Source organism: Phaethon aethereus, assembly GCF_964289735.1.
Source record: "Phaethon aethereus genome assembly, chromosome: Z".
Classification (NCBI taxonomy): Eukaryota; Metazoa; Chordata; class Aves; order Phaethontiformes; family Phaethontidae; genus Phaethon; species Phaethon aethereus.
The window spans coordinates 66,444,954-66,471,277 of NC_138577.1; the positions used below are offsets into that span (position 1 = coordinate 66,444,954).

The window sequence follows — 26,324 nt, forward strand, 5'->3', positions numbered from 1 at the left end:
TTGATAGAATGCCACAGGGTAGGAACAGTGGGAACAGATGCTGTCAGAATTTTTTTTTGTTACAGAGAGCAACTGGGCATGGTCGTGGCGTACACTCATGTTGCTACGGGTTGGTTGCAACATGGGAAAAAATACCAAGTGGGGTATGTGAGCAAGAGTGGAAAGATACACTTGTGACATAAAAGATTGTAACTGCCCATGGGTTGTGGGGCTTACGTTAGTCCTGGCTTTTCCTGAGTGCTGAGTAACTTCTGTGAAACTTTATTTAAAGTAAGAAAGAGCTCTGTGAAAATTAATTGGTACAAGTCAACTCTGCTCTGTGATGTTAAGAGGAGGGAAATAAATTACTCCAACCAAGTCATGATCGTGTTATGCCTAAGTGTTGTTAAGTCAGAGCTGTAGACTACAGACAGCTGAAAAATGTGGAGTTTCAGTCTCATGGGATATCTGTTTACAGTGGCCAGAAATTAAATATCTTAAGAATTTGTCTGTGCTATGGTAATAATCTTAGTGGCATTGCTTACCAAAATTTCCCACAGCCAAAATAGTAAATCTGGTCTAAAGTGTAAAGATCTTACAAGAAAGAGTGAGAAAGGTTTCTGAAAACGTAGTATGGAGCTGAAATATTTAAAACTGTTGATTTCATCAAATTAACAAAGCAAGCTCTATGGGTATGTTGGGTAAAGCTGACCATTTTTTAAAACAAATATGTGCACTGCTAGGAAATCAGGTGATGACGGCCATTAGGGAGTTGAAATATGATTCTCCCAAGCCCTGCCTGCTTATCCCCCCATCTCTAAATGAGTTCATTGCCTTGCTTTTTTTGATTTCTATCTGGTTTTAAAGTACACTGTGTGAGCAAGATTTGTTCCTAAATGAGGCATCACAACTCACCCTTACCAGCCAGGGTTAAGCTTATAAACCAGACTTTCATTTCTGTATTTCCTGTTTTTCAATAAACTGGGTTCCTTTAGAGGATTAAAAACAAGATAGTTAAGATATTAAGTCAGGTTCAGCTGCAGGTCTGTCCCCCTTCTTCAGCACCCTTCACCTCTCCCCTTCACCCCCCTCAGTTCTTGGGAACAGGGTTAAGAGGCCATTGTGGGACTGGGAGTGGAGGCAAGGCTGCTGTAAAAAACACAGAAATACTGCAACTGTTGGTCTCAACATTATCAATAAAAAAAACTTTTTTTGAGGGAAAAACTGGGTGATAATGGATGTCTTTTTATTTCACCTGTCGTGCTTTTACAGTTTTCTGTGAGAATTCACTTCAGCAGTGTAGGAAGTAGAGAGCTGTGGTTTCCTGCAGGCAGCAATATTCACGAAAAGACATGCATCGCTGAGTGGGGGTTTACACTGCATCTGAGACATGAGGAATATGGATGTCGAGGTGGTGTCCCTCCAGAAGATACCAGTCCAGCTATTTGAAAGTATATACTTGTTATTTTCCTATACTGTTTTCCTATACTGATTTTCCTATACTACCTTTACTAGGTAAAGATTAAGCATTTGAAGGGCACATGTGAGTTCAGAATCCTTGTAACAATTCCTGTGTCAGCAATGGGTGGGAATGTTGACACTGGGCATTAAGCAGATCTGAAGAAGGGTGATCAACAAAGGAATGACTAAAAATAAAAACTCAGCACTATTGTGAGATAGATGTTTTATTCTTTCAGATGTATAGATGCGAGGCACATCATAGCTGGTGTAGCAGAAGCACAATCATCATTATTAATTTCTTAATGTAAAGAGAGTGAGTTTCAAAAGGTTATTCTGAAATGTGTTTTAACTTGGGAAGTGACAATAATGTATGACCACATGTAGTTCTCCAACTTCAGCTATGAAGTAAATTTCTCCAAGACCAGCTCTGCAGAAAATAGCTGTTCTTAAAAAACTTGCCTGTGTGTATAGCCTGTTCCTTCTGTGTGCTTGACTGTTAGAGCCTTTTAGGCAGAACTCCCTTTTGGGGCAGCATATACATCTGGGATGTCTGTATGTGCTGTACTGAAAGCATGAAAGATGGTGTGGTTCCCTTGTTGCCTCCTCTGTCCGTAGCTGCAGATGTAGCTGCGTCGGAATGGAATGGACGGTTTCAGCTGGAAGGGACCTACAACGACCATCCAGTCCAACTGCCTGACCAATTCAGGGCTGGCCAAAAGTGAAAGCATGTTGTTACTGGCATTGTCCAAATGCCTCTTAAACACCGACAGGCTTGGGGCATCGACTCAAGCTCTTGAACAAGGCTGTTACAGTGTCTGACCACCCTCTCGGTAAAGAAATGCTTCCTAACGTTCCTCCTCTTTGTTAGCTCTCTTGATTTGGTTTGAAGAGTTTGGTTTCATTTTAGTCTGGTGGTGATGTTGTCATTGTGGGTTTTTCAAAATGTTTTTCTGAACTTTTTTTTCCTTTTTGCCGAGTTTGGAAATGTGTTGGATAAAGCTGAAGCAATGATGTCCTACTTACAGTGGTAGCAGAAAGAACTAAAGGTGTAAGCCTCCCCACCTGCCAAAAACTATGCAGCATTATTTGTTTAGGTCATTTATGGAACACTAGAGAATCAATGGGTGAGGAAAGAACTTAGAAATCCCTGTTAGTTTACCATTTTTCCTCTCTCTGTTTCTAAAGAACACTAAACCTTGATGATTCCTTAGGTGAGCAAGGCTATGAAGTCTGGAAAGCTGCAAGGCATAGAGAGCTGCTTGTGGTGCTCACTGTGGAGAACAGGTCTGTGTTCCAAACTCTTCTGTTAAGGCCTAATGCTCTAAAAGAGCTTGGTTGCACCCTGAGATCCAGTCATGAAGCTGAAGTACTTCCTTCAGGTTTTTAGAGAGGTTTCTACGAGTTCCACAGTAATGAAGTTTGGGTAAAAAAACTGAATACCCTGTAAAGACCTCCTGCCTTCTTAAAGTAATGGGGGTTTCAGTGTTGAGGTATAAGGTCCTTAAGAAATACTGAGGCATCATACCAGTCCCGTAAGAATCTCTTTATTTGTGTCCATTTTTATTTAGCAGATTACAACTTCAGCACAGACATGGTGTAGATGAGTGTAACAACATTTTCACATAAATGTTGTGAGGAAGACTTTGAGGAGAGCACTGACCTGTGGGGCCAGCCCAGAGGAGTTACTTGCAGGAAAGGATAACTTGCAGAAATTCAGCCATTTCTACTTGCATCAAGGCAAACCACAAGATTGACGTTCTGTTACCAACAGACGGTCATTCTAATTCAAGTAGAAATCTGACAAAGGAGCACTGAATTTAGCTGCTGGTCAAGAAATATCAAGTTGTAAAGACAAAAAATTTATTTAAAGCCTAACTGTTAAGTTCTAAGAGACATGTAAGGAAATGTTTTAACACTTACTTAGAATTGTTTTATCCCCATTAATATGTTTTAACAGTTACCTAGAAATGTTTTATCCCCATTAATAGCAGTGGAAGAACTGCTGAGTGGTATGAGAAATGAAGAGTAAGTTCTGTATCTACCACAGACCTCATTAGGCTTAGAAAGTCTAAGATTTATCAGCAGCTTTTAGGGAAGTAAGTTATGTAGTACTTTGTACCTAAATCAAATAGACTATTAAGTCTCTTTATTTTTATTTATTACTTATTATTTCAAGAAGTGAAACTAGATTACACTGGCCACATGACTGCTATGTACACAGTTGATTGATAGTGTTTAAAACACAGCACTAGGATTTAGTGTGGCTTACAGAAAAGTTCAGTGGGTTTAAGACAGACGAAGATGAGAAATTAAACCACTTAAATGGTGAATCGCTTCAAACTTCTTACTCACATCTACAACTTTGCTGTAAACTTTATCCTCTTCAGCACATCCACTCATAACAAAAAGTTGTCATGATATTTAACATTTTTTCCTGCAAATGACAAACTGCATGCTGTTCTACAGAAAATGATGCACAGTGGGTCTCACACTTCCCTATGCAAGTTCACAGCCGTAAGGGCTGTTTTTTCCAGCTTAAAGCTTAAAATGCTTTCTCTTAATACACTTTTGACATCTCTTCTTATAATACATATCTCTCAAATTTAAAACTGACCTGCTGAGTTGCACTATGTGTTTCGTTCTTTTTCTGTTCTTGCGTCTGGAAATTTACAGTGAATATTCATATACCAACTTCTTGCAGAAAGCCAAAAGTCTTCAAAAGTCTATTTTAAGATGAAATCTTTTGAATTTAACATTGCGGACTAGAAATCACTTTTTATTGTATCAGAAGCTTAAGCTTAGCTTCTGCGTGTTCTGTGAGTTCAGAACTGTCATAGCATTACTGTAGGCTTTAAAGAAATGTCAGCATGGAGATGATAACAGGGAGATTTCAGTAATTCATGCTGAATTTGTTGAAAAGACTGTGGTGTGAAAGAGTAAATACAGCGTCAGATCTAAAAAAAAAAATATTCTTTTCCCTTGATTGCAAAAAAGTTTTTATTCTCTTTACAACTTTCGTTGCATTCTTACTGATTGGGCAGAAATGTACTAAGTAATGACAACAGCATTCTATTCAGGAAGTTTCAGTGCTCATGCAAAGTTGTTCTTAGTACTCTCAGAAGAGATTGCAGATATTTATGAGAAGAAAAATCTCATGGAGGGTGCAGTCCCTTCCATTAATGAAGTCATTCTGGGAACTGACACCCAAAGCAGTTAATACTTTAACAGAACTTTAGGAAGCAGTTGTTTGTAACGGTATCACAGCTTAGCGAAAGGTGGTTTGTGCTTTTGAGTGTGATCTTAAAAGGCACTCTATTAACAATTTTAGGTGACAACTTTATTTAGCAAGAAGAGGCAAGGAGTTGTATTTTAGTTATCTTGTGCTAATCTTGTGCAATTTAATGCATCCATTTCTGGCAAATTACTTTATGCCAGTATAAGCTTGATCACTTGAAGTTACTCTTTCCTGTATTTAGTATTACTAATAAATTAGTATTCCATTTAAGAATACACACATTGTACCAAATATTGTGTTACAACAAAACATGCAACAGTGAATAACCTCGATCATCAGGTGCCTAGAACATGTAATTTCATCGCTTACAACTTTATTGGTGGGGAATACATCTGTTATGCCATCTCTCACAATAATTCCCTGTATATTCAAGAAGATCCGTTCAGACTAATATTTTCCTTATACAATAGCTTCATGTTACCAGACGCACCACAGTCCAAGTGTTAAGAGTAACTACATACACAAAGAGACAACTAAAGTGCAGAGCCTGTGAGATATATACTTTTTATTTATGTTACTGCAGAAGGAGATTACGGAAAGATTTCTTCTGCATGAAGATGAATAAAATACTTTCATTAAGCTTCAGATGCTGCCCACTGCATTGCTTTTAAATAAAAATGCTTACTTTCTATACAGACACAGCAAAGTAGTAAGCAAAGTTACAACACATTCCTTTAATATATCAAAATGTTTCCAAGGCAATATTATTAAAATTATACCACAGTTCCCAGTAACATCAAGCTTCATAAAGGAGGCGATAGGGAAACTTTATCCAGTTGTTCGTTTAGGTGCTTTTCTTTTCTTCACCCAGTAAGTTCACTGTTGCTTTCTTGGCTGCAGGAAAATAAAAGCAAGTTTAATCTTAGTGGCCTACAGACTAAGTTGCTTATTCAGTATTCTTGAGCTGCAAAAAAAAAAAAAAAAATTCTCCTTTTAGGTCACAAAAGAAACATCACAAAAGAAAATCATAGCTTTGTATACACATACAAACAGATGTAGTGATAAAACTGATCATATAAAGATTTTCAAAAACAAACCATAAGCAAAGAGCAGCACAATAAACAGCACAAACTGACTTACAACTATTATGTCAATAAAATAGAGCTGCTCACTATGTTTAGGACATACAGGATTACAGCAAGAAATACACTACCAAGCTGATGAAACAGGGCTGGAATAACGCTAATGTGTATGTGCACGCATGATTTCTTAAAATAAAAATGTATGTGGAAATCTTTGTGTGTAAAAATAGGAGAAAGAAAGAGTAAGTAATGGAATGAGGACAGAAAAATTCCATGTGCAACATGGAAGAACATTATTTAAGATACCTGTCTAACAGTAATGATTCAGGAAGGGTCATGCAGCAAAATTTCCAAGTGTAGTTGAGAAAGGCAGGTCATTTAAATACTGACGGGAAAACTGCTTACATTGGTACGAGGAAATGAGACTGCATGCGTTGTTTGAGGGAAAGGAGACTTAAGGTGCTTTGAAATATCTTATAAATAAATTTCCTTTCAAATGAAATTTAAATAAGCCTTTATTTTAGCTACTTAATACATTTACTTCTCTCATTCATAAAACTATCATCAGACACTTTGGAGTACATGGGTCCACTATAGAATGCAAGGAAATAAAAGCAAAAATTAAGCAATCTACAGGCTGTGGTAATATTTGTTCTAACCAAATAAAAAACTAAGTAATTTCTTTTAAGAGTGGGCTCAGAATCCTTTGATCTCCAAAGGAAGGAAAAGTACAAAAAAGTATGGATGGTAAAACTTCATTTCAGTGTTACCGTTTATTGGTGTTAAAGGATTTGCTTTATTCACGATTAGCAGCCCTTCTACAGTACCAGATATTTGCGGTGGTATTATAGGAGATACAAAAATACTCTGCAACCATAACTGTATTTACGGAAGGTATCTTGTGAGGATGTTTGGACCTGCTTCTAGAGGGAATGTTTATAGTGGTATGTACGGTGGAAAGACACAGAAACCAATTACCCACTTCTTCCACTCATACAGCTTGCACTCACTCTAGCATAACTGCGCTCCCAGAAAGTAAGATCCACTGCAATCCTCTTTTCCTGGCGTCTTTACCCAAATTTAAATGCTCCATTATAGTTTACATAGTCTTCTTACAATTTCACACCCCTCAAAATGATAAATATTCACTGTAATATTAGAGTTGTCCAGGGAAATTCCTCCTAATTGATGCGATTAGTGAATGGTCTTTTCCTCACCTTCTTTAGTGATGGTATCTGCAGTCTCTGCAGCCTTGTCTTTCAGGTCTTTAACAACACTGTCGAGCTGAGCTTCGTGCTTCAGGAAGAAAGGCCGGATAATTCGATGATAGAGAAACTCTGCCCCATTAGAAGGACTTGGAGCCATACACCACAACAGGAAGCCACACTACAAGGAACAAGAACATCTGCCTAAGTAGAAGAAACAAGTAGGAGACAAGGTGTAGCGTGCCTTCCTAACTCTGCTACAGACTCGATCAGTAGTTCTACAGTTAGTTCTACAGACTAGAACAGGACATCATCCCCTTCGTTTTGCATGGTCACAGTCCCATAAGTATGCACATCAGTATAGTTACATATAGTTACAGTGAATCTTTATATTGGAATAATTTCATGGATACTGATAGCATAAAGGAGGAGGGCTGTAGCAGTAAAGCTGATCGGGTAACAGGTGCATCAAGATTGCATGTACTTTTTTTTTTTTTTTTTAAAGGTAGAAGTATAAAACCTCGTTAGACAAACCATTAGCCTCTCTGGCTACTTCTAAGCTATAAGGCACAGGCCTGACTGAAGGTCTAGGTCCCTAAATCACTTAAATCCAGCCAAAATATATCCCTGTCCTCTCTACCTCCCTGCTTTGAAAATGCAGCAGGGGACAGAACGGGATTGTGTGCACCCCAGAGCGAAACCGACAAGGAGGAAAGATCTATCCAAGCTACACAGAGTGTACAGACAAGGGTAACGCTTTTGGATTGCATAGTTTGGGTGTAGCTTTTATAGCACAACCTGCTCTCTGGGGAAAAAAAAAACAAAAACAAAACAACAAACCACAAACCGAACACCACAGGGTGTGGGGAAATATTTCTGCATCTCATAAAGGCGATTGGAAAGACAGCTATTGGATGTATTACGTGTATCTGACGTTACTACTGAAGCAGTTTTATTTGGCTTCAGTTCCACTGTAATACACACTACAAAGACAGCTATGCAAAACAAGATGAAAACACTTAAGGCACAGGAAGTGCCATAACTAAATTTGCTTGAGCTCTGAAAGTATATATAAAAAAAATTTACAGGATAAAACTGCAAGAAAATTAAGCAAATTTTCTCAGGAATTGTACAGTTCCTTCTAGACAAAAACAGTACAATATTATTCCGTCTAAAAAGCCCCTCCAGAAAATAAAGGCAAAAGAGCTCTTCTCAGACCACCTTTTCTTAAAACACAAAACAGAACCACCCCAGCCAAAATGTGCCTTGTTTTGATGTTAGACATGATTAAATGTTTGAGGATTTCCACACATTTTTGGGAGGAGAGGGAGAGAAGGAGAAAATGCAACAACTAAAATCCAACTCTTCCTCCTTAAAAAAAACAACCCACCACACAGTTAGCTAAGTTACGCACCAAAAATCAAAATAATAATTTAAAATACAATAAAACCACAGGCAACTTAAAAGTCTGCATTTAAGTACAGTAGCACTTATTTAAATAGCTTAGATTTCAGAAGTTTTCCAGTTTTCACATAAATACCTACAGCAGTCGAAGAGATGTTTCAATGCATGTGCTCGAGCTTCTGAAAGTAATTTGAAAAATATAAGCAAAGTCTTATTTATTTATGAGGTTTCCAGCACACTGCATAGGGCAAAAGCATTTCCTAGAAACTAGTTTGATCACAGTATCCTTTCAGAACTCCATCATGCCTAGCCAGACATGTCTGTCTCCTCTCCTTCCCCTCACACTTTTGATTTCCCACTGTAAAACTGCAAAGACAGAACCACATCCAAATATTTGTTTTGGTATTACAAAAGAAACCCCTAAACAACAATTTGGCCATTACAAGGTGATTTAAGTCGAGAGGTCATTTTAAAAGAAAGTTCTGATTTAACAAAAAGAAAAGAGAATAAAGTCCCTTTTCAATTATGAAAAACACATAGTCTTCTTCAGGCAAGCCTTCCAAATATTTTGGAATATCTCCTCTCTTCGTCAGATAAGGGATATTGAGATGGAACGTTGTGTAGGTTCTGCTCTTCATACCTGTAAAATTTTGGCTTTGTCTTCACTGCAGTGCACACCAGAGTAAAACTGATCTCTCTGATGCACCTCAGTTGAAGAAAACACCTACTGTTTTCAGAGGACACTGCTATTCCTTTTTTCTTTAAGGCCACTTCCCATCCCCCTTGCCCTAGAGAAAAGCGCTTCGATATATTTGGAGCTGGAGAGGTAGCCTGACAGGCTGTCTCTTTGAGAAGGATCACTGATTTCTCAGGATAACAACTGCCTTCTACAGAATATTTTGCCAAACCAATTTACCACCCTTTTAGGTAAGCTTCCAGCTTTCTTCTTTGAACTATTTGATCGTGGTGTCAGAACAGAATGACTTAAAGGAGTGTTTGCCCAGAAGACAAAGTAAGTAGTTTTTTCAAAGCTAAGTGTCCACCAGTGAGAATGCCTACCATGAACATATCAACGAATTAAAAGAAATAATTCAATGTACAATAAATTTTGGCACCAGTAAGTAGCAACTGATGCAGTATCACTAAGCATGTCAGAGAAAATAAAGGCAAAAAGTGATGGAATATCAATTATCAAAAGCTTCTATTATTTGGAAGTTAATGTAACAGAAAGAATAAATGGTATTCTGTCACTAAGAGCCGAGAAGTGTATTGATTTTATTTCCTGTTAAAGAATGCCTGGCCAATTACTGAGTTATTTTACTTGTCCCAATACACAAAGACGTTATTTAGTTCTCCTTTGTTTTAGGAAATCCCTCAGCTGCAAGTCCAACTTCCTCTGAAACGAAAATAATTTGAAATTTCCCTTTTCTTGCCTAAGAACAAAATTAGTCATTTTGATGTTACAGCTTTGTTCCAGTCTAGTCAAGAAAAAAATCAACTATATTACAGTTATAGATTTGTCCTCAAATACCTATTAGTTTTGAAAGGTACTGAAACAGATGTTTATATACATTTTCTAGCGGCAGCATACCAAAGTTGTAAATCTCAGTCTTTCAAAGCTTGAGAATGTCAGACTGCTAACTTAGTTTCTTTTCCCTTTGTCTCTCGTGAAACTGAGCTAATATAGACTATTTAGAATTAAGTGGTTTGTAAAAAAGTCCAGAAAGCTCAGAGTGATAAAATCGTTAACTGGAAGAAAAAAAAAAAACTCTTTGTGACCCTCCAGCCCAGCCAGAGGAGGGAACAGAATTTGTGCAGTAGAGTGACTTCCTTAGGCAGACACCTGAGCTGGGTCTAACCCACTTGGATCTGGTGCTACCAGCTGTTCTTGCCCTGGGAGCACGAAACCGAATACAGCTGGGTTTGCTGCTACAGCAGGGGAAGTGTGCAAGCATGCCCATGTCTAGTTCCAAGCTTCTACAGACAGAAGACTATAAAAACCCAAGACATGCCTCATATGACTACAAATATGAACACACTCCTACGAGACGACGACAGTCATTAAAACAAGGTGTTCATTTTAATGGAAGTGAAGTAGCTCTTTAGTCAAAATCAATCATTAATTGCATGAGGTGCATGGGCAAGGGGAAGGGATCTCTGTCTTGAAGCAGAGTCAGCCTGCCACATTTGGCATGTTGATACACTTGCAATGACAACTCTTCCTGCTTCATTTGACTGAGTGCCTTGTAGCAGCAGCTTGCATAATACACCCAATGTAACGTGCTAGGAATTCTGTTCAGAAAGAGTATTCTAGTATTTCAAAACAGAACTGTTAGTAGACTCAGGAGTCTCTTCTCCCTCCCACTACCAAGAATGCTCGTCGGACGTTAAACTCTGCTACTTTCACAAGCCACAGTGTTTTAACATCCAAATGGTATCTTTAAATAATTAACAGAATTCTTGAAAAACAGATCACATACACCTGAAATCATGAGTTGCATGCTTACCTGTGCTTCAGAGGAAAAAAGCAGATAAATAAAAAGTAGGCATTACAAAAAAACCCCACAAAACCCAAGAAATGTCAAAGCACTTTTCAACCAGAGAACAAGTTTATATTCAAAGGAGTTCTTGAACATGCCTTTCTCCCACCTTTAAAAACTCCTAGTGTGCTGAGAACACTATGGAAGACCATGGAACAGATCCTCCTAGAAGCTATGCTAAGGCACATGGAGGACAGGGAGGTGATTCGAGACAGCCAGCATGGCTTCAGCAAGGGCAAGTCCTGCTTCACCAACCTAGTGGCCTTCTATGACAGAGTGACCACATCAGCGGACATGGGAAGAGCTACCTATGTCATCTGTCTGGACTTCTGTAAGGCCTTTGACATGGCCCTCCACAACATCCTTCTCTCGAAACTGGAGAGATATGGATTGGATGGGTGGTCTGTTTGATGAGATGGATGCATCCAGTGGGTAGTGGTCAACAGCTCAATGGTCAACAGTCCAGACGGATACTGGTGATGAGTGGTGGGGTCTGTACTGGGACCAGTATTGTTTTAATATCTTCATCAATGACATAGACAAGTGGGATTGAGCGCACTCTCAGCAAGTTTGCAGATGACACCAAGCTGAGCAGTGCAGTTGACATGCCTGAGGGATGGGAAGCCATCCAGAGGGACCTGGACAAGCTCAAGGCATGGGCCTGTGTGAAACTCATGAGGTTCAACAAGGGCAAGGGCAGGGTCCTGCACCTGGATTGAGGCAAACCCCAGTATCAATACAGGCTGGGGGATGAAGGGATTGAGAGCAAACCTGCTGAGAAGGACTTGGGGGGACTGGTGGATGAAAAGCTAAACATGAGCTGGCAATGTGCGCTCGCAACCCAGAAGGCCAACCGCATCCTGGGCTGCATCCAAAGAAGCGTGGCCAGCAGGTCGAAGGAGGTGATTCTGCCCCTCTACTCTGCTCTGGTGAGACCTCACCTGGAGTCCTGCGTCCAGCTCTGGAGCTCTCAGCATGGGAAATACATGGACCTGTTGGAGTGGGTCCAGAGGAAGGGCCACAAAATGATCTGAGGGATGGAGCACCTCTCCTATGAGGACAGGCTGAGAGAGTTGGGGTTGTTCAGCCTGGAGAAGAGAAGGCTCTGGGGAGACCTTATTGCAGCCTTTCAGTACTTAAAGGGGCCTTATAAGAAAGATGAGGAGAGACTTTTTAGCAGGGTGTGTTGCAATAGGACAAGGGGCAACAGTTTTAAACTGAAAGAGGGTAGATTTAGGCTAGATCTAAGGAGGAAATTTTTTATAATGAGGGTGCTGAAACACTGGCACAGATGCCCCATCTCTGGAAACATTCCAGGTCAGGTTGGACGGGGCTCTGAGCAACGTGATCTAGTTGAAGATGTTCCTGCTCACTGCAGGGGAGTTGGACTAGATGGCCTTTAAACATCCCTTTCAACCCAAACTGTTCTATGATACTATGAAACTTTGAGGTTACAGAGCCTAGGTTCTGGACTTAGGGGAATATGGCAGCAGCTGTGATCACTGCCTCAGCCCTGCATGTCAACATACATAGAAATATTGAGCAGCTAAAACTCATTCTGGAGTGGAAGCTACAAGCTGTATCAAATAAATGTGAATATGCAAATTTAGCATATTTGGAAAATGAAAGCAAGCTTGAAATTTGCATGAACAACATGTCTAGGCTTCTATTTCATAACATCATAAAAGAGACATGGAGACATCACAAACTACACTACAAGAGGTTTTAGTCGTGGATGGACTGAAAGTTGGAAGCTTGCCTGCCTCCTCCTTTTCCCCACATGGAGTAACCTCTATCATTCCATCCATTCAGCAATGCTTTCTGGTTCTCAACCCATCAGACCTTCAGTCTGCCTTTGTGTCACAAAACTACACCTCTCCTACTACCCATTACTGAGAGTAAATACTTGACTGCTGTATGCCTTCAGCAGCTATCTTAGAAAGCTGTACATTTACCATAATTGCTTCCTCGTGTTTGCTTTTGCTCCACTGAGCAAAGTACCTTTCTGTTGATGCCACCACCACGTGTAAATGTGGCATTTCTGATACAGTATTATCAGAGCCATCTGTGGTTGGTCTTTATTTGCTAGATCAACCTGAATTTCAACTGCATGCTCTTCAGAAATAGTGCTGTGCTGGCGTGAAGAATCATTGCCATGTCTTTTACCACCAAGAAGTTAGAAAAGAAGCTCTGAAAATACACTGTCATAGAGTGTATCTTCTGAATTCATAATTCAGAACTGTGAGTATGCGTGACTGCAGACAATGGGTAAAGTCATAATCCTGCTAAACTGTAAGGTGAAGTTGGGGATATGAAAAAACTGCGTAAGTGGTTAAGAACAGATTCTTCCAGTGCCATAAGCAATCCTTTTTGGTTCCTATTCAGATGAGATGAACTTGCACTTTAATCACAATTCGGCTTGGTCTTACTATATTAAAACAATAACACTTTCATATCTGTGTTACCCATGCTAAACTTCAAAATTTACAGATTCTTCTTAAAAAATCTGCAAAATCATTAAGCTTAAAATGGAAAACATATTTTTGTTTTTGATTAAGGGCAAAAAACATAAAGGCGAGGGAAGAGAGAATTAACTTTATCAGACACGCCAGAATGTTCTTAGTTTGAAGCAGTAAATATGTGCATTTTCTTAGGGAGCTAGAAAAATACATGTCTAAATGATTGCGCAGTTGATGCCTGTTAAAGATTCAAAAGGAACAATGCAGAAGCTTAACTGAGCTGTCCAAATCAATTTTTGTTTTTAAAATATGGCATTTCCTGGGAAAAGCATTTGGCAACATCAGACCTTGCCATTAAAAGTTCAAATGACCCCACCACAATAGCTGGCAAGCAAATCTTTTCAAGAACTTTGGTGGAGCTAAACCAGGCTAACAAAGCAAATTAAAAAAAAAGGAATAGAACAGCCCATTGAAACAGAAAATAGGTAACAGTCCTTTAAGCTAAACAACTGACTCTCCAGCAAGCTAGAATGTCTTCTACCCAAGAGCATACATGGTAATTGGCTAGCTCCTAGAATAATTCAACATGTTAAAGTTGATTGACAATACACTTACACCTTAGTTGACAAACAAAGCTTGGAACACATTAAGTAGATCATGGTTGGTAGTCAAATCATACTAACAAATGCACATTAGCAACAAGGTCCTCTGATACCTGCCACTTCCTTTCAGGAAAGTGGCTTAATTAAAAATGAAGTCTGTATGATTCAAACTATTCTTATGTCGCAGTTTTCTTCTTTACTCCCAGTAGTGCAGATCTTAATAATCCCTTTTGCTGCCTTTGTGATTTTACTCTCCACTTTCAGTAATGTACTTAAAGCAAAAATGGAGCCACTCTGTAGGGTTTACCATGTGCTGTCATTTTGCCCAAACTTGCCTAACACCAGGACAAAGAACTGTCTTTCCACGGTACAGCTACACTGCCTCTTTTTTCCTAAAACATGACAGACTTCTCCCTGCCACCCACCCCAACCTCCCCTCTTGCCTCACAAAACCACCGGCTGTAAACAGATCACTTTCATAGTGCTAAATTACATGTAGCCAGCATCTAAAAATAAGGTGTGACCCAGGAATGATTCCAAGGGAATCTGTTGTTATCTTTCCATTCTTGAAGACATTAAATAAGTTTAATCAAAAGTCCCATTTTAGGAGAGGGCTCACATGAATGAACATACCTTTAGCATGTAGTAGAACGGGAACCAGGACAGAAAGATATCAGAGAAGAATTCCACTATGCTGAAAACGCCATACACAACCCAGTAAGTCAGCCACTGTGTGTCATCATCTTTGTTCGGACTTTCAATGGCCTTGATTCTGCAAGGAAAACAAAACAAGTGAGCAGATCAGTAGCATCAATTGTTTTGCTCTATAAATCCATTCCTACAGGACTTGCAAATTCTGATGTAGGCTATGGTATTACGAAAAGAGTAGAGCAACCTTTAGTAAAGTCTTGGGCTTCCTGCATAATGACTGACTACGTTTTTGTTCTCCAACTGTTAGGAGAACGCAGTTCAAGTTTATACAGCTCTAAAAATAGAAAGCCAAAAGAAAGACACAGATGTGCTTCCTTCAGTAAAAGCAGTGAAGTGGAGACCCTGAACTCGCTAAGTTCCAGATTAGCACTGTAAGAAGTTTTAGAAGGAAATGCTAGCAACTGCAAGCCTGATAATGTGAAGCTTCAGAGTATGAGAAAGCATTTGTCCTCTCCACTCATGCTGTAGGATTAAAATCTGTAGGCTCAGTTTAATGAATTTAGTTTTAATTCTTTTCTAACGTATGTCTTTCATATCAGCTATATTGTTGCTGAAGCAGCATCTGTGGGATGTATCAAAGGTGCAAAGTTTTCTTTTGGTCCATAAAAAAGATTGAGAGTTAGGGAGGTTTACAAAATAGAAACCAGACAGATGGCTGACTGAGAGTACACTTCCTGGTTTGTGAATTGAGAAACCCGCTGGACTCTGTCACTTCCTAGTTCTGTAAATTAAGAAAAAAAGAAAAAACCCAGCTCAGTCATGTGACATGCCTTATGTTTTAGCAAAAGCACTGGCAAACCCGCCGCACATAGAGAGAGATGGTGTAGCTACTGGATTGAATTACTTTGAAATGCAATACGAGGATCTGATACTTAATTTATGCCTTATTTCCATTGGAGTTTGTGGCTGGCCAGCAGGGTCCTGCATTGGGTAGAGCAACTGCCCTTGCCATACCTCATCATGCACAATAAGGCACTGCTATTGAGGTCATCAGCATGGCTGGAAGAACAGGTTTTCTACAGGTGGGCAGCAGCAGGTCTGCTTACTGCTGTTCCTAACAACACAGTGTTAGGAAACAGTGGTCCAGGCAGCCTGCTCAAAGGCAGTACCAACTTCAGCTGCTCCTGCCCTCCCACTAAAAACCACATTTTTTCTGTGCCCCACCTCTTAGGTATTCTAATACTTCCGGGTGAGAGGGCCCTACAAAAAAAAACCCACACCCAAACAACATAGGAGGTTAAGGGAGATGGCTACTGTTCTATTTTCAAGGTGTAAAACTGTACTTCTGGAGGGAAAGAAAAAGTATAAGTGATGAGTAGGGAAGTTAGAGTGATAGGTAAAAGGAGAAGAGAAATGGACTAATTGTGAAGTTTCTCAGTGTTAAGGAAAACTTATTGTTAGGGGCTCATCATGTGAATTTCTCTGGTTCTGCTGACAACTCCATTAGAGGCGTAGAGGGAAAGGCTTATTTTACCACAATAAGCATGTATGCTTGGTATCTGAGAGAATGCTTTGCAGTGAAACCACTAGCAGTCTTGCTATTTTCCAGTCATCGTCTGAAGCCATCCACGGATTTAAGGAAGCATTGTTTAAATTTTTTTTTAACATTATTAAGGTCATCTTAGTAATCATGAAAATCAGTTTTCATTAAAAAAAAAAAAAGCTTAGAATCTCCAATTTGCGTCAAAGGGCAGATGGCATATCACTGTGTTAGAGTCATGCCCTATTATTTTCTCTACTGTAAAAACTGATGGTCTTTGAGAGTTCCTAACTGCAGTGCCATGGGTGTGCTCCCTTTGAACATTCACCATCTGCTGCTGTTGTTCCTTAAGGTGATGTCTTGAAGTGAATACATGAACAAGACACTTTCATGGTCAGACAGTCACAAGCAGCAGTAGTACTACAGTAGTTAAAACCCCATCTGATTCAACCAGCATTAAATCCACATGTTGTGTTTTCTTGCACTGTAGGAAATAGCACATGTCCTCTCCTTCTGTAATGATCTGGTCTAGGTGGGCACCATGGGACAAGCTCAGGTGGCTCAGGTTACCCACCAAGGTTACTGCCATGTCAGCTCTGAAGGAAGGGCACAAACTGCACATGTTAGCAATGCTCCAGTCCCAATCCCATTTAGTGAGAGGGAAGGAAGGAAAAAGCAGGATATAGCAGGACCATCAGTGAATAGAAGTTTTAACTGAAGTCAAGGAAAGGCAAGTATTTTATAAATATGCTGCTTCTGAGTGGGAAATATGTCCCTCAACTGAGGCTGCCAGTGGAAATCCAGTCCAACAGCCTGTTAAATAAAAGGGCAAAAGTTATCTCCATCCTTTGCTACTTACACACTACTTCAATAGTAAGTCATAGAAAATACTCATTGTCCAAGAACAAATAAGTACTGTAAGTTACGTAGAATGTATGCATGGATATGTTTTTTATCCAGTTATAACTATACTGTTTTCAACATAAGAATCCCACCCTAATTAGACTTACTCTTTTAAGTTATTCTAGAAGTTATTAGATATGATACTGCTCTGCACAATTAACCTTAGGAGATACATCATACATGTTACTTCAAGCCAAGAACATTTTTATTCTTCTCCATGCTAAGTCATGAGTCAATCAGTCTGATACTCAAAATGCAATCTCCATCAATAAGAGAAAAGATACAGGTCAAGAGGCACTGGCAGTACAGCCAGCTTTAGGACTTCTTGTAATGGTTATTTGTAAGTTGCAAGAGCAAATAAGGCAGTCTCATTAGCATGTAAATTAAGATTTCCTAACAAAGGAAGGAGCATCCAAAGCCTATAGTTTCAAACTTAAAAGGAACAGATGCTGCCAGGTTTTTAAAAGTTTTTTTTCTAATACTGATTTGACTAAATTCCATGTTAGTAGTAATTACACATCATGAAGGATTTTATATGGTGCTTACACACTAACTGTAAAGGAGTTTAAATAAAACCTCAACCAACTATTTACAGTAGTTCTACACACTGGAGGTAAGAGCAGTGACCAGGAACAGATTCCAGTAGACTGGATGGTAAACATCACAGCTCAGTTATTTTAAAAGCAGATGCATGTCCAGCAGTGAAAATGGCCTGCCAGTGCAAGCATTGCAACTTGTGCAGACAGATGGGGAACCAAGCAAAAACTTCATTTTTAGCCAGATCTGTTCCTCAGTAACCCCACTAGCTGGTGATGCCAATGCGGAAGAGCTGGCTCTCTGGCAGCCCAGGGTTCATATTAGCCATGTAGCTACAGTATCAGAGTACAGGCTCAGTTTTGACTCTGTGCATCCTAGAATCAGCCAAATTGAACTCTAGATCAAGTGTGGTTACTTTATCCTGTTACCTGATAGTAACAGATACTGGTCTAATTCTAGTAAGCTGCCAAGTTGAATTCTTTCACTTAAAGCATCTGACTCATTCTGACAAAAAAAAAAAAAAAAGAAAGAAAAAAGAAAAAGAAAAAATCAGTTCTTTTACAAGAAGAGACTGTTACACACTCCTTAATTAGCTCTGGCATAACAAATCATTGTTAGACAGTTAATTGACACATACAGTACTCACAGAATAAGCATATTATAAGCACACCAGTTACGAGTTTGGGGTGGTGCTTTTTTTTTTTTTGAGCTGAGTCCAGCTGTGGAAGCCAGATATAAAGGAAGAAATGCCAAATATTATTGCTCTAGTAGCATGTGAAATGATCACTCAAATGTGCGCAATTTACAGATGTACCTGATGACTCTTGTATAAATAAAGTCACAAGTTGAAGACAAAAGATTAGCCTCTGTTAAGCCCAGCATTTCTGTTGTAGTTAGGGAAGACTGGACCATGTTGTGCATCCTTTCTTCAGTTTTCTAACCAGTGCTATACTAATTGAGTAGGCAGGCATATTTGTGACCCTCTTAGCCAAGCATAACTCTCTCTTTCTCCCATTTAACTTAAAAAAATAAAAAACCTGGAAATTACTCCTGCTTGTAGACCTTAAGCTTACAGGTCTGCCCCAAGTCTTTACAGCAGATTGTGGTGATTCGGAAATAATTTACTTCTACCTGTGTATCCAGACACCCCTGTGGGATCAACACTCCACTGCCCCCAGAATTCCTCAGTTTGGTGCCTCCCTGTCATCCTCATTTCAGACTCATCTTGGCAGGCTGCCTCCATGACATCTTGCATCATTTCAGTGAAACAAAGTACCTGCATATTTGTATTTGCTTTATCGTTTTGTCTTCTACATTTTCATCCATCAGTTAAAAGTCTCAGTCTTCTACCCTTCTTCCTCCTTACTGAATTTGCAGATACTGAAAACATGTCCCTGCCAAATGCACTTACACAACTGCTGCAGTGTAGTCTACCATCTTCCCTCTCAAAATTTTGTGTATCCAGAAGATGGCAGCAGACAAATTCATGAAGGATAGGCAAGGGGGGCTCACTGTTTGTGCAGGGACGGATATTATTAGAAGACAACAACAAACAACATGACAGTAGTACAAAGGGTTCCACCTTTCTTTCTTCAAAGGAAATGGAGAATCATGCAACAAAAGGAGCACATGCCTTTGCCCACCAGTGAAGCGAATCCTACAGACTACGTGTTAACTCAGCACAAAGCTAGATTCCTGCAAAAAAGCAGCAATCCTCTCATTTCATTGCTTTCTGCTCATTGTTGGCCCACTCTCTTCCGGAACAAGTATTTGTAGGGCCACATGATGAGTCAGTCCCCCAGTTCTGACTCAGGTTAAAACCAGATTCCCCCAAACACACACCCACGCAGGCTTTTTTTTTTTCCCTTTTTTTCCCTGGGATTAACATGCATCAGTGCCTCAGTCCGGCCTGCCAAACCATGCCGCTCCTGCTTGCTCTGCCACACAGGCCAGGCGACGCGGGTGGTGCGGCCCAGCAGGGGCTCCGGCAGCCTTCAGCTCTCTGTGCCCAGAAAAGCCGTCCAGGCACTCTCTCTGGAAGGTGGATTTCCTCCACTTCCACCCTTAACGTGGGCAAGGAAAGTCACTATGGGCTTCAGCAGTCTCAGGCTAAGCTTCACCAGCTTCACTGTCGGTTGTAGTTGTCCACGTTAGCAGTTAGACCAGTACTGCTACACTGCCTGTTAAGAGTCTAAAAGCCCTGTTTTGGAAACATCTAATACCAACTTGTATTACAGAATTCTTTCAGGTTGTATTTCCTGAAGGTATTGAAAAGAAAGAGAAGGGGCATGCAGTGAGGGAGCTTCGGGAAAAGCCACATTTTACCCACGTAGTGCAGACATGCTGCATCCCACCAGAGGAATCCACTTGCTAAGGATCCACAACACAACGCTTCTCTACTTGTGACAGCCAATTTTGTTAGAGGGGGAAAAAATGTTTTAAATGCTTTCGTTGCCTTCTCCACAGCTGTTACTGCTCAGAGTGCAGGCACAGAGATCAAACACTACTGTCGTGACCAAATGGAGAAGAACTGGGACCCTGCTCCATGCTTACAACAATACAGAAAGAATAAAAGTTACATTTTCTTGTCAACCTGAGCTGCACTGTGGAGACTGTATTTCAAGTGTAATTTTGTTACAGCTTGGCTGCTGTTTTTAAGTTCTATTCGCTGCAATATTGGCAAAAGAATTATAGTATGGCCTTCATTTATACAAATGTACAGTAAAGCATGAAATCACAGTGCAATGTTTTCAGACTTGTCTGGGTAAAAAGTTGCTGTGTCGAGGTAATTACTGTGTGAGGAGTTTTTAAACTAGAAACAAAAATCCTACAGTTTTAATTACTGAATATAATTAAAAAATTGACTCATAAGGGAGTGGGAAAGGGATACAAGTTTTAGGCTGAGGACTAGCTTCTGGGTTGAGACTGGTTTGCAGAGACCTGAAAAGTTTCCTTTACAGGTTCAGTGCTAGTTGCTAAGCTGTGTAGCAACAAAATCTTGTAATTTTTCTCTTCAGTACTGCAGTGCATCTTGACCAAGAAGGTCTGGTAAAATGCCTTCATTTAGGGCTCAAACATATCTGCAGTCCCTAACAATAGTATAGGGATATATACAAAAATATAAAAATATAAACTGGAAATCTTTCAGTGGACCCATCTGTATAACAAAGAGCTTTATCTTTTTAACGCAGATTTAAGATATGGAGGATAAACTCAGCTTTTCCTACAGTTATCATATGAGACTCTCCCTTGCATCTAACCACATGCTATCTCTAGAAAGGAAAGTGCATCATTTGTACAACCGGCAGATAAGATGGCTTTTATTTTAAACATGGCACTGTTTAAACATAAAACCTAAAAGACAAAGAGCAGGTATGTTGGGAGGAACTGATTTGGCAGAACATATACCAAAAAAGTCAAAATAACTTTTTAGTGTCTGAAGCCCCATCAAAGGGAGTATCAGATGGGAGAGGAAACAGCATTAAGTGTTAGATATACCAGCTCTCTCAAATCATGTTTATAAAGCAGAAGTAGAGCATTGCTTGTGAACATTTCATGCAGCATTTTCCACGAAGGAAAAAAGTAAGCATTCTCTTCAAAATTTCTTAAGAGAAAGCAAATTCCTTGCCCTAGAACTCAACAAATACAGGAACAATACTACATTTTCTAAACAACTGTGACCAAAGAAAAGCAGTGTTCCTATTTTAGAGGTATGGAAGAGGCAAAGGAACTAGGAGACAGGCTGAAGACACCATGACAATATTCAAATTAAGTCTTGAATTGTGTGTTTGTACTTCTCTACAATTCATCTAGGTTTCCTGTTTGTAAAGTGCCATGAGCAGCGCTTACATGAAGTAACAGCATAAAATTAGCCAAAGCAGAGACGTATGATTGTATTATGTTGCTTTTCTCCCTTGAAGACACACAAGTAGTAAGTTCAGACATTTTACTGCCCAAAGCTATTTTCATCTTTGCACTTTTTAAACCAAACATGACGGCACTTCTGAAATTTCCAATCCTTTGCACGCATTTCTTAGTCATCAAAGGCTCCCTTCCTGCTTGCACTCGCTCGCGCTCCAATTTTTTTGAGGCAGTTAACCACCAGTGGCTATGGGTGGAGCTACATTTAAGCAGACTAGCTCTGGAAACTTTAGAGAAACAGTGAAAATACTGGCAATGTTATTTATATGACAACACTCATTTCTTCCATCTACTAGTCTGAATATTGCCTTGTGCAGTTAAAGCTCCCTAAAAGTATAAACATTACCTCTGTCATCTGTGGTAAACTTTTCAATGCTGGTCCACTGCAAACACAAAAGCCTGCAAACAAATACTAGATTTCAACTTTAAATTAACTAATCATCACGTAGCACTTAACGGAATTTTAGGGAATGAGACCAGGGTTTTATAACAAACTTTAATCCAGATTGTCTGACTTACTAGGAAACAGCCAGGTAACATTTACTTGGAAAACTACAGCTTAATTTTGCCTACATTAAGAGCCTCAGCTGGGCCCTTGCTAGTGACATGGCATAGAAGACTTGGCTTTCTGGGAAGGTTTTGTATTGCTAGAGAAGAAAACTCCTCCATGTATAACACCACTGAAGACTTACGCGAAGCAAAGCTGAAGGTGAACATAAACAAGGGGGAAGGAGAAAGGAAACAGCTGTGCCTGCCTGAAACTTTAACAGGCATTATCTAGGGAGTTGCCCCCTCCCCTTGCCTTGGCTTTGAGCCTTGCCCGAGGCCAGCAACGCAGCAACGCATGTGAAAGCGGGCAGCAGCGCAGCTGTACCACTTCACGCCGACGGCCAGGCACACCCCATCTGCTAGGTCTCACCCAGCGGCTACAGCCTCCAGCACTTCTCCACTGAAATTTGCACCTGCTGCATGGCACACACTGACAATGAATACACGATGTAAGCAAAAGAAAATACAGAATTACACCAGGCTTGACAGGCAGATAACTGCACATCCGTAAAACTGTCCTGGTTTCAGGTGTGAACAGACTGAAATCCGAGCTGAGCATCCTTCTCTGGGTTTGGGCTTTTTTTCTCCCCCCGATATACTTTCTTTCAGACAAGCACAGATGTGAACAGCGACTACTGTGACCAAGGTAACCCAAAACTAAAATCCTAATAAAACAGAACTGGAACATGCCTAATGGGTCATTCACTCAATAGCCTGTTTGCCATTTTAAACAACTCTAAGGACAGGAGGTCATCTCCCTTGCAGAACAAAGACATCTGTCCCACTCCTTCATGAGTGTCTTTTCTGCTGAACAGAAGCCTGACTTAATACTTTGTTGTTTTTCCACTTTAAACAATTCAGTCACTGACAATGCAGAAATGATACACCGATCTACTTCACAACAGAAGAAGGTTAGTTAACTGGGGAAAAGTAATCTGCTTCTCCTCTTTCTGTACCTTTCTGAGACATTTCAGGCTTGGATCCTTTGTTGAAACACCTGCATAAACATCAGGCTAACACCCTGCACAATATCTTCCATTTACGGCTCCTGGCCTCTTCCAGAAGCCACAGCTTTTACAGCAAAAGCCATTTGACAGCGCCTGCAGCTGATGAAGACAGCTGACAACTGTTTTCTGCCCAATGCTAGGAAGAAAATCTCACTACTGTTAGTTCATACAGCAGGCTCTTCAGCTGTCTTTCAAGGCAGACAGACCAAATATAAGAGAGGAATAAACAAGCCACTCTGGCTAGTGTTCTTTATGCTTTGGGTCTTTATGCTTTATGAGCATTGGGGGACGGCACTCGGCAGCACCCTGACTGCAGTACGGGATCCAGACCAGCAAAAATGAAAGCAGGAATCACTCCAGTAAATCAGCTTTATCTTCTTGCAGCTTAGCCCTGCATTAGGATAGAGATCCTACGGTAGATACAAAGAATGGCAAGGTAGCATCAAGGCAAAAAGAAAACCATATGGTGGTAGAATGGTAACCACCAAAGAGGATTCTTACTCTTTTTCATGGTCAGGCAGCCCACGCTTGACTCCAGACTGAAAACCATCTCTGGGGACAGCACAGCTGTTCCAGTGTGTTGCTGTCAGACCGATCCCGTAACACTGTACAGGCTAGCAAGGGCAATACTGCCTATCCTGAGTTCACACACCTCACTCCCAAAAAAGGGGAAACGGAACAGGACCACGAAAACGTGTGCACTAGCGCCTATCCTCCCACGTCTCCCCTGCAGCCACACTGCTGGCTCTGCTGGCTAGCAGGCACAGCAACGCACGTGGGAAAATGCTACGTACCCGCGCTGTACTTGGGAAGGAAGGCAAGGGGAGGGTGGCACGACACTGGCATGGAGCATATCACATTTAAAATTTTAGCATTTAAAGCTAATTTTAAATAATTTAAAGCATTATATATAAAATTATATAAAAATTTATAAAAAATAAAAATTATATACAAATTATTTAAAAATAATTTTTAAATAATTTGAAGCGTTTTAAATTACCTTTTCAGGCATGATCATCATTGCCTCCTAAAAATGCTTCAGTATTAAAAAGACAGCTAAAGGGAAAGCATTAACTGACCATGAATTGGAAAGAAAAAAGAACTGGCATTGTATTCATGTGCATGTTATTCATCATGTTTTTTGTTTAAATATAATTTGTAGCCAAGGACAATGGAATATGCACCCATTACTTAAAAAACCCAACCAACCAAGCAACCAAAAAAACTCCCACAGTACTAACATCTGGGAGGTAACTTTTCACATTAAGATACATTTAAAACCACTTTCCAACATGAACAAGGGTAGACACCCTATAAAAAGATTTTTAAAAAGTAATTTTCCAGATTTGGAAAAAAAAATTGGAAGAGCAAAACACTTTATTCATATTTCATTTGCTACTGTCTTGCCTCCACAGTTCTAAGAGCTTTTATTATCAATTTATTCCCCATAGTTGCATAAGGGCAGATTTAAAATGTAATCCCAAACCAGTTCTAAAACAAATTAAAAAATATAAATAGGATTTTAGAAAGTAATTATGTAAGTTTAAAAGTGACCCAAATCAGACACAAAATATTACATAAACATAATTCCTACACAACTATTTTAAGGTTTTGAAGCTTTGATGACTGATATTTTCCCTTCCAAATTTTAATGAAAACATACCTTTTAACTAATCTTTTCACTAAAAATTGTCTTATAGTAAATAAAACCCTAAGTTTCTCCAGGGTTCTTGGCCTACAATCTCCTAAACCACTGCTCACTGGAAACAGCATTTAGAAAAGTGTGGCTTAGTTTTAGGCATCACAACAATAAGAAGTTTCAAAAGAGTAAAATTAAGTCAATCTCCCACATCTCTGGGGAAAAAAAAAAAAAGAGAAAGGACCTATTAGGTATTGCCCAGGAGCTAATTACAGAGATCATATTTTTATAAGTTGCTGACTGTATTTAAACACAGTTACGTAAAAGGTACTGCTATATTCAAAGATATAGCAGTTAAGTTGGGAAGGGCTTCCATTTTATGAATGTATTAGGCTACACAGAAGGTTCTACTTAGTACGTTTCTGGAGTCTTTTGGAACATACTCCACTGTGGTCTTACCTAACAAGAAATCCATTTTGGTCTAGTAACAGTATAATGCCCATAAAAGATACCAGATTTCTTAAGAACAAAACATCTAAGGAGGTTTTCCTTTGAAAAATGAAGTATTTTTAAGTCTTTTACACCCAAAAAGAGCTACAAAGCTTTCCTTTCCACCTCTCATCAGCTAGGTGGTTTTGAAGTAAAGAGCACTCCTTAATGCATCTCCGTCTCCAGCCCCTTACGTTACCTAATGCTTCGCATCGAACATATGCTGACACCACACTGGTGCCTTCCTGAATATCTAGGAGTGTCCTCCACTAAAAATATCAGTGTGAATTTTAGGATTACAGCAGGGATTCTCCCTCCTGTTACTAGCAGCAGCCGGTAAGACGCAGCGATACAGCATCTCTCTGAAGATGGCACTGCTGGGAACCCAAAGATGAAACGTGACGCACTACGGGAACTGGTTTTCAAGTGTGGACCTTACCCAGCATCTCCCGTCCGTAACTTGCACTTGCCAGGTGGAAGAAACCTCGTCACTTACACAGCATCTCGCGCCTATACACGCTAAGGGAAGGGGGTGGGCAGGAAAAACAACGTTTTGGAGCGCGGCCCTGGAATGCCACCGTGACACACTGCACCAGCCCCGGGCTGTGGTTTTGCAACTGCATTCTCCCCCCCGCCGCGGGCAACAGATGTGATCATCGCGGTAAGAGGGGCAAAAGTGGCGACACTCACGAGACGTAGGCGGGGTAGCCGAAGCCGATGACGTTGCAGAGCAGTGACGCGCCGTAGCCCACCACCAGGTACACGGCCACCGCCCCGAGGATGGCTGCGCGGGGAGAGAGCAGACAGGCGTTAGCGCGGGCGGCCCCCCAGCCCCGCGGCTCTGGGGGGGACGCGTCCCCGCGCCCGGCCCAGCGCCGCCGGGGCAGGACGAGGAGGAGCGGGAAGGGCGCGGCCGCCGCCATCGGGCCCTCCGCCCTCCAGCCCATCTGCCAGGCGGCCCCCGGCCCCGAGCGCCTGCGGCGGGGCGGCAACCGGAGCTCACCGGTGGCGATGTAGGTGCGGTTGACGCCGGTTTTGCTCTCGATCCGCTCGAGCACGGCGGTCATGCAGTTCTTCTCGTGCAGGAACCGATCAAACCTCTGCCTCATCGCGGCGGTCAT

At 40.5% G+C, this 26,324-nt stretch overlaps 1 protein-coding gene across 1 annotated transcript; it reads right to left on the reverse strand.

Annotated features, from left to right (window-relative positions):
* Nucleotides 1–5,203: 5,203 nt before the first annotated feature.
* On the reverse strand, nt 5,204–26,324 carry REEP5 (receptor accessory protein 5; the record flags this gene model as incomplete). Its single annotated transcript, XM_082013141.1, has 5 exons — nt 5,204–5,569; nt 6,975–7,143; nt 14,601–14,739; nt 25,894–25,987; nt 26,207–26,324. 5 exons carry the CDS (start codon nt 26,322–26,324, stop codon nt 5,520–5,522), a joined length of 570 nt encoding a protein of 189 aa, XP_081869267.1. The 3' UTR covers nt 5,204–5,519.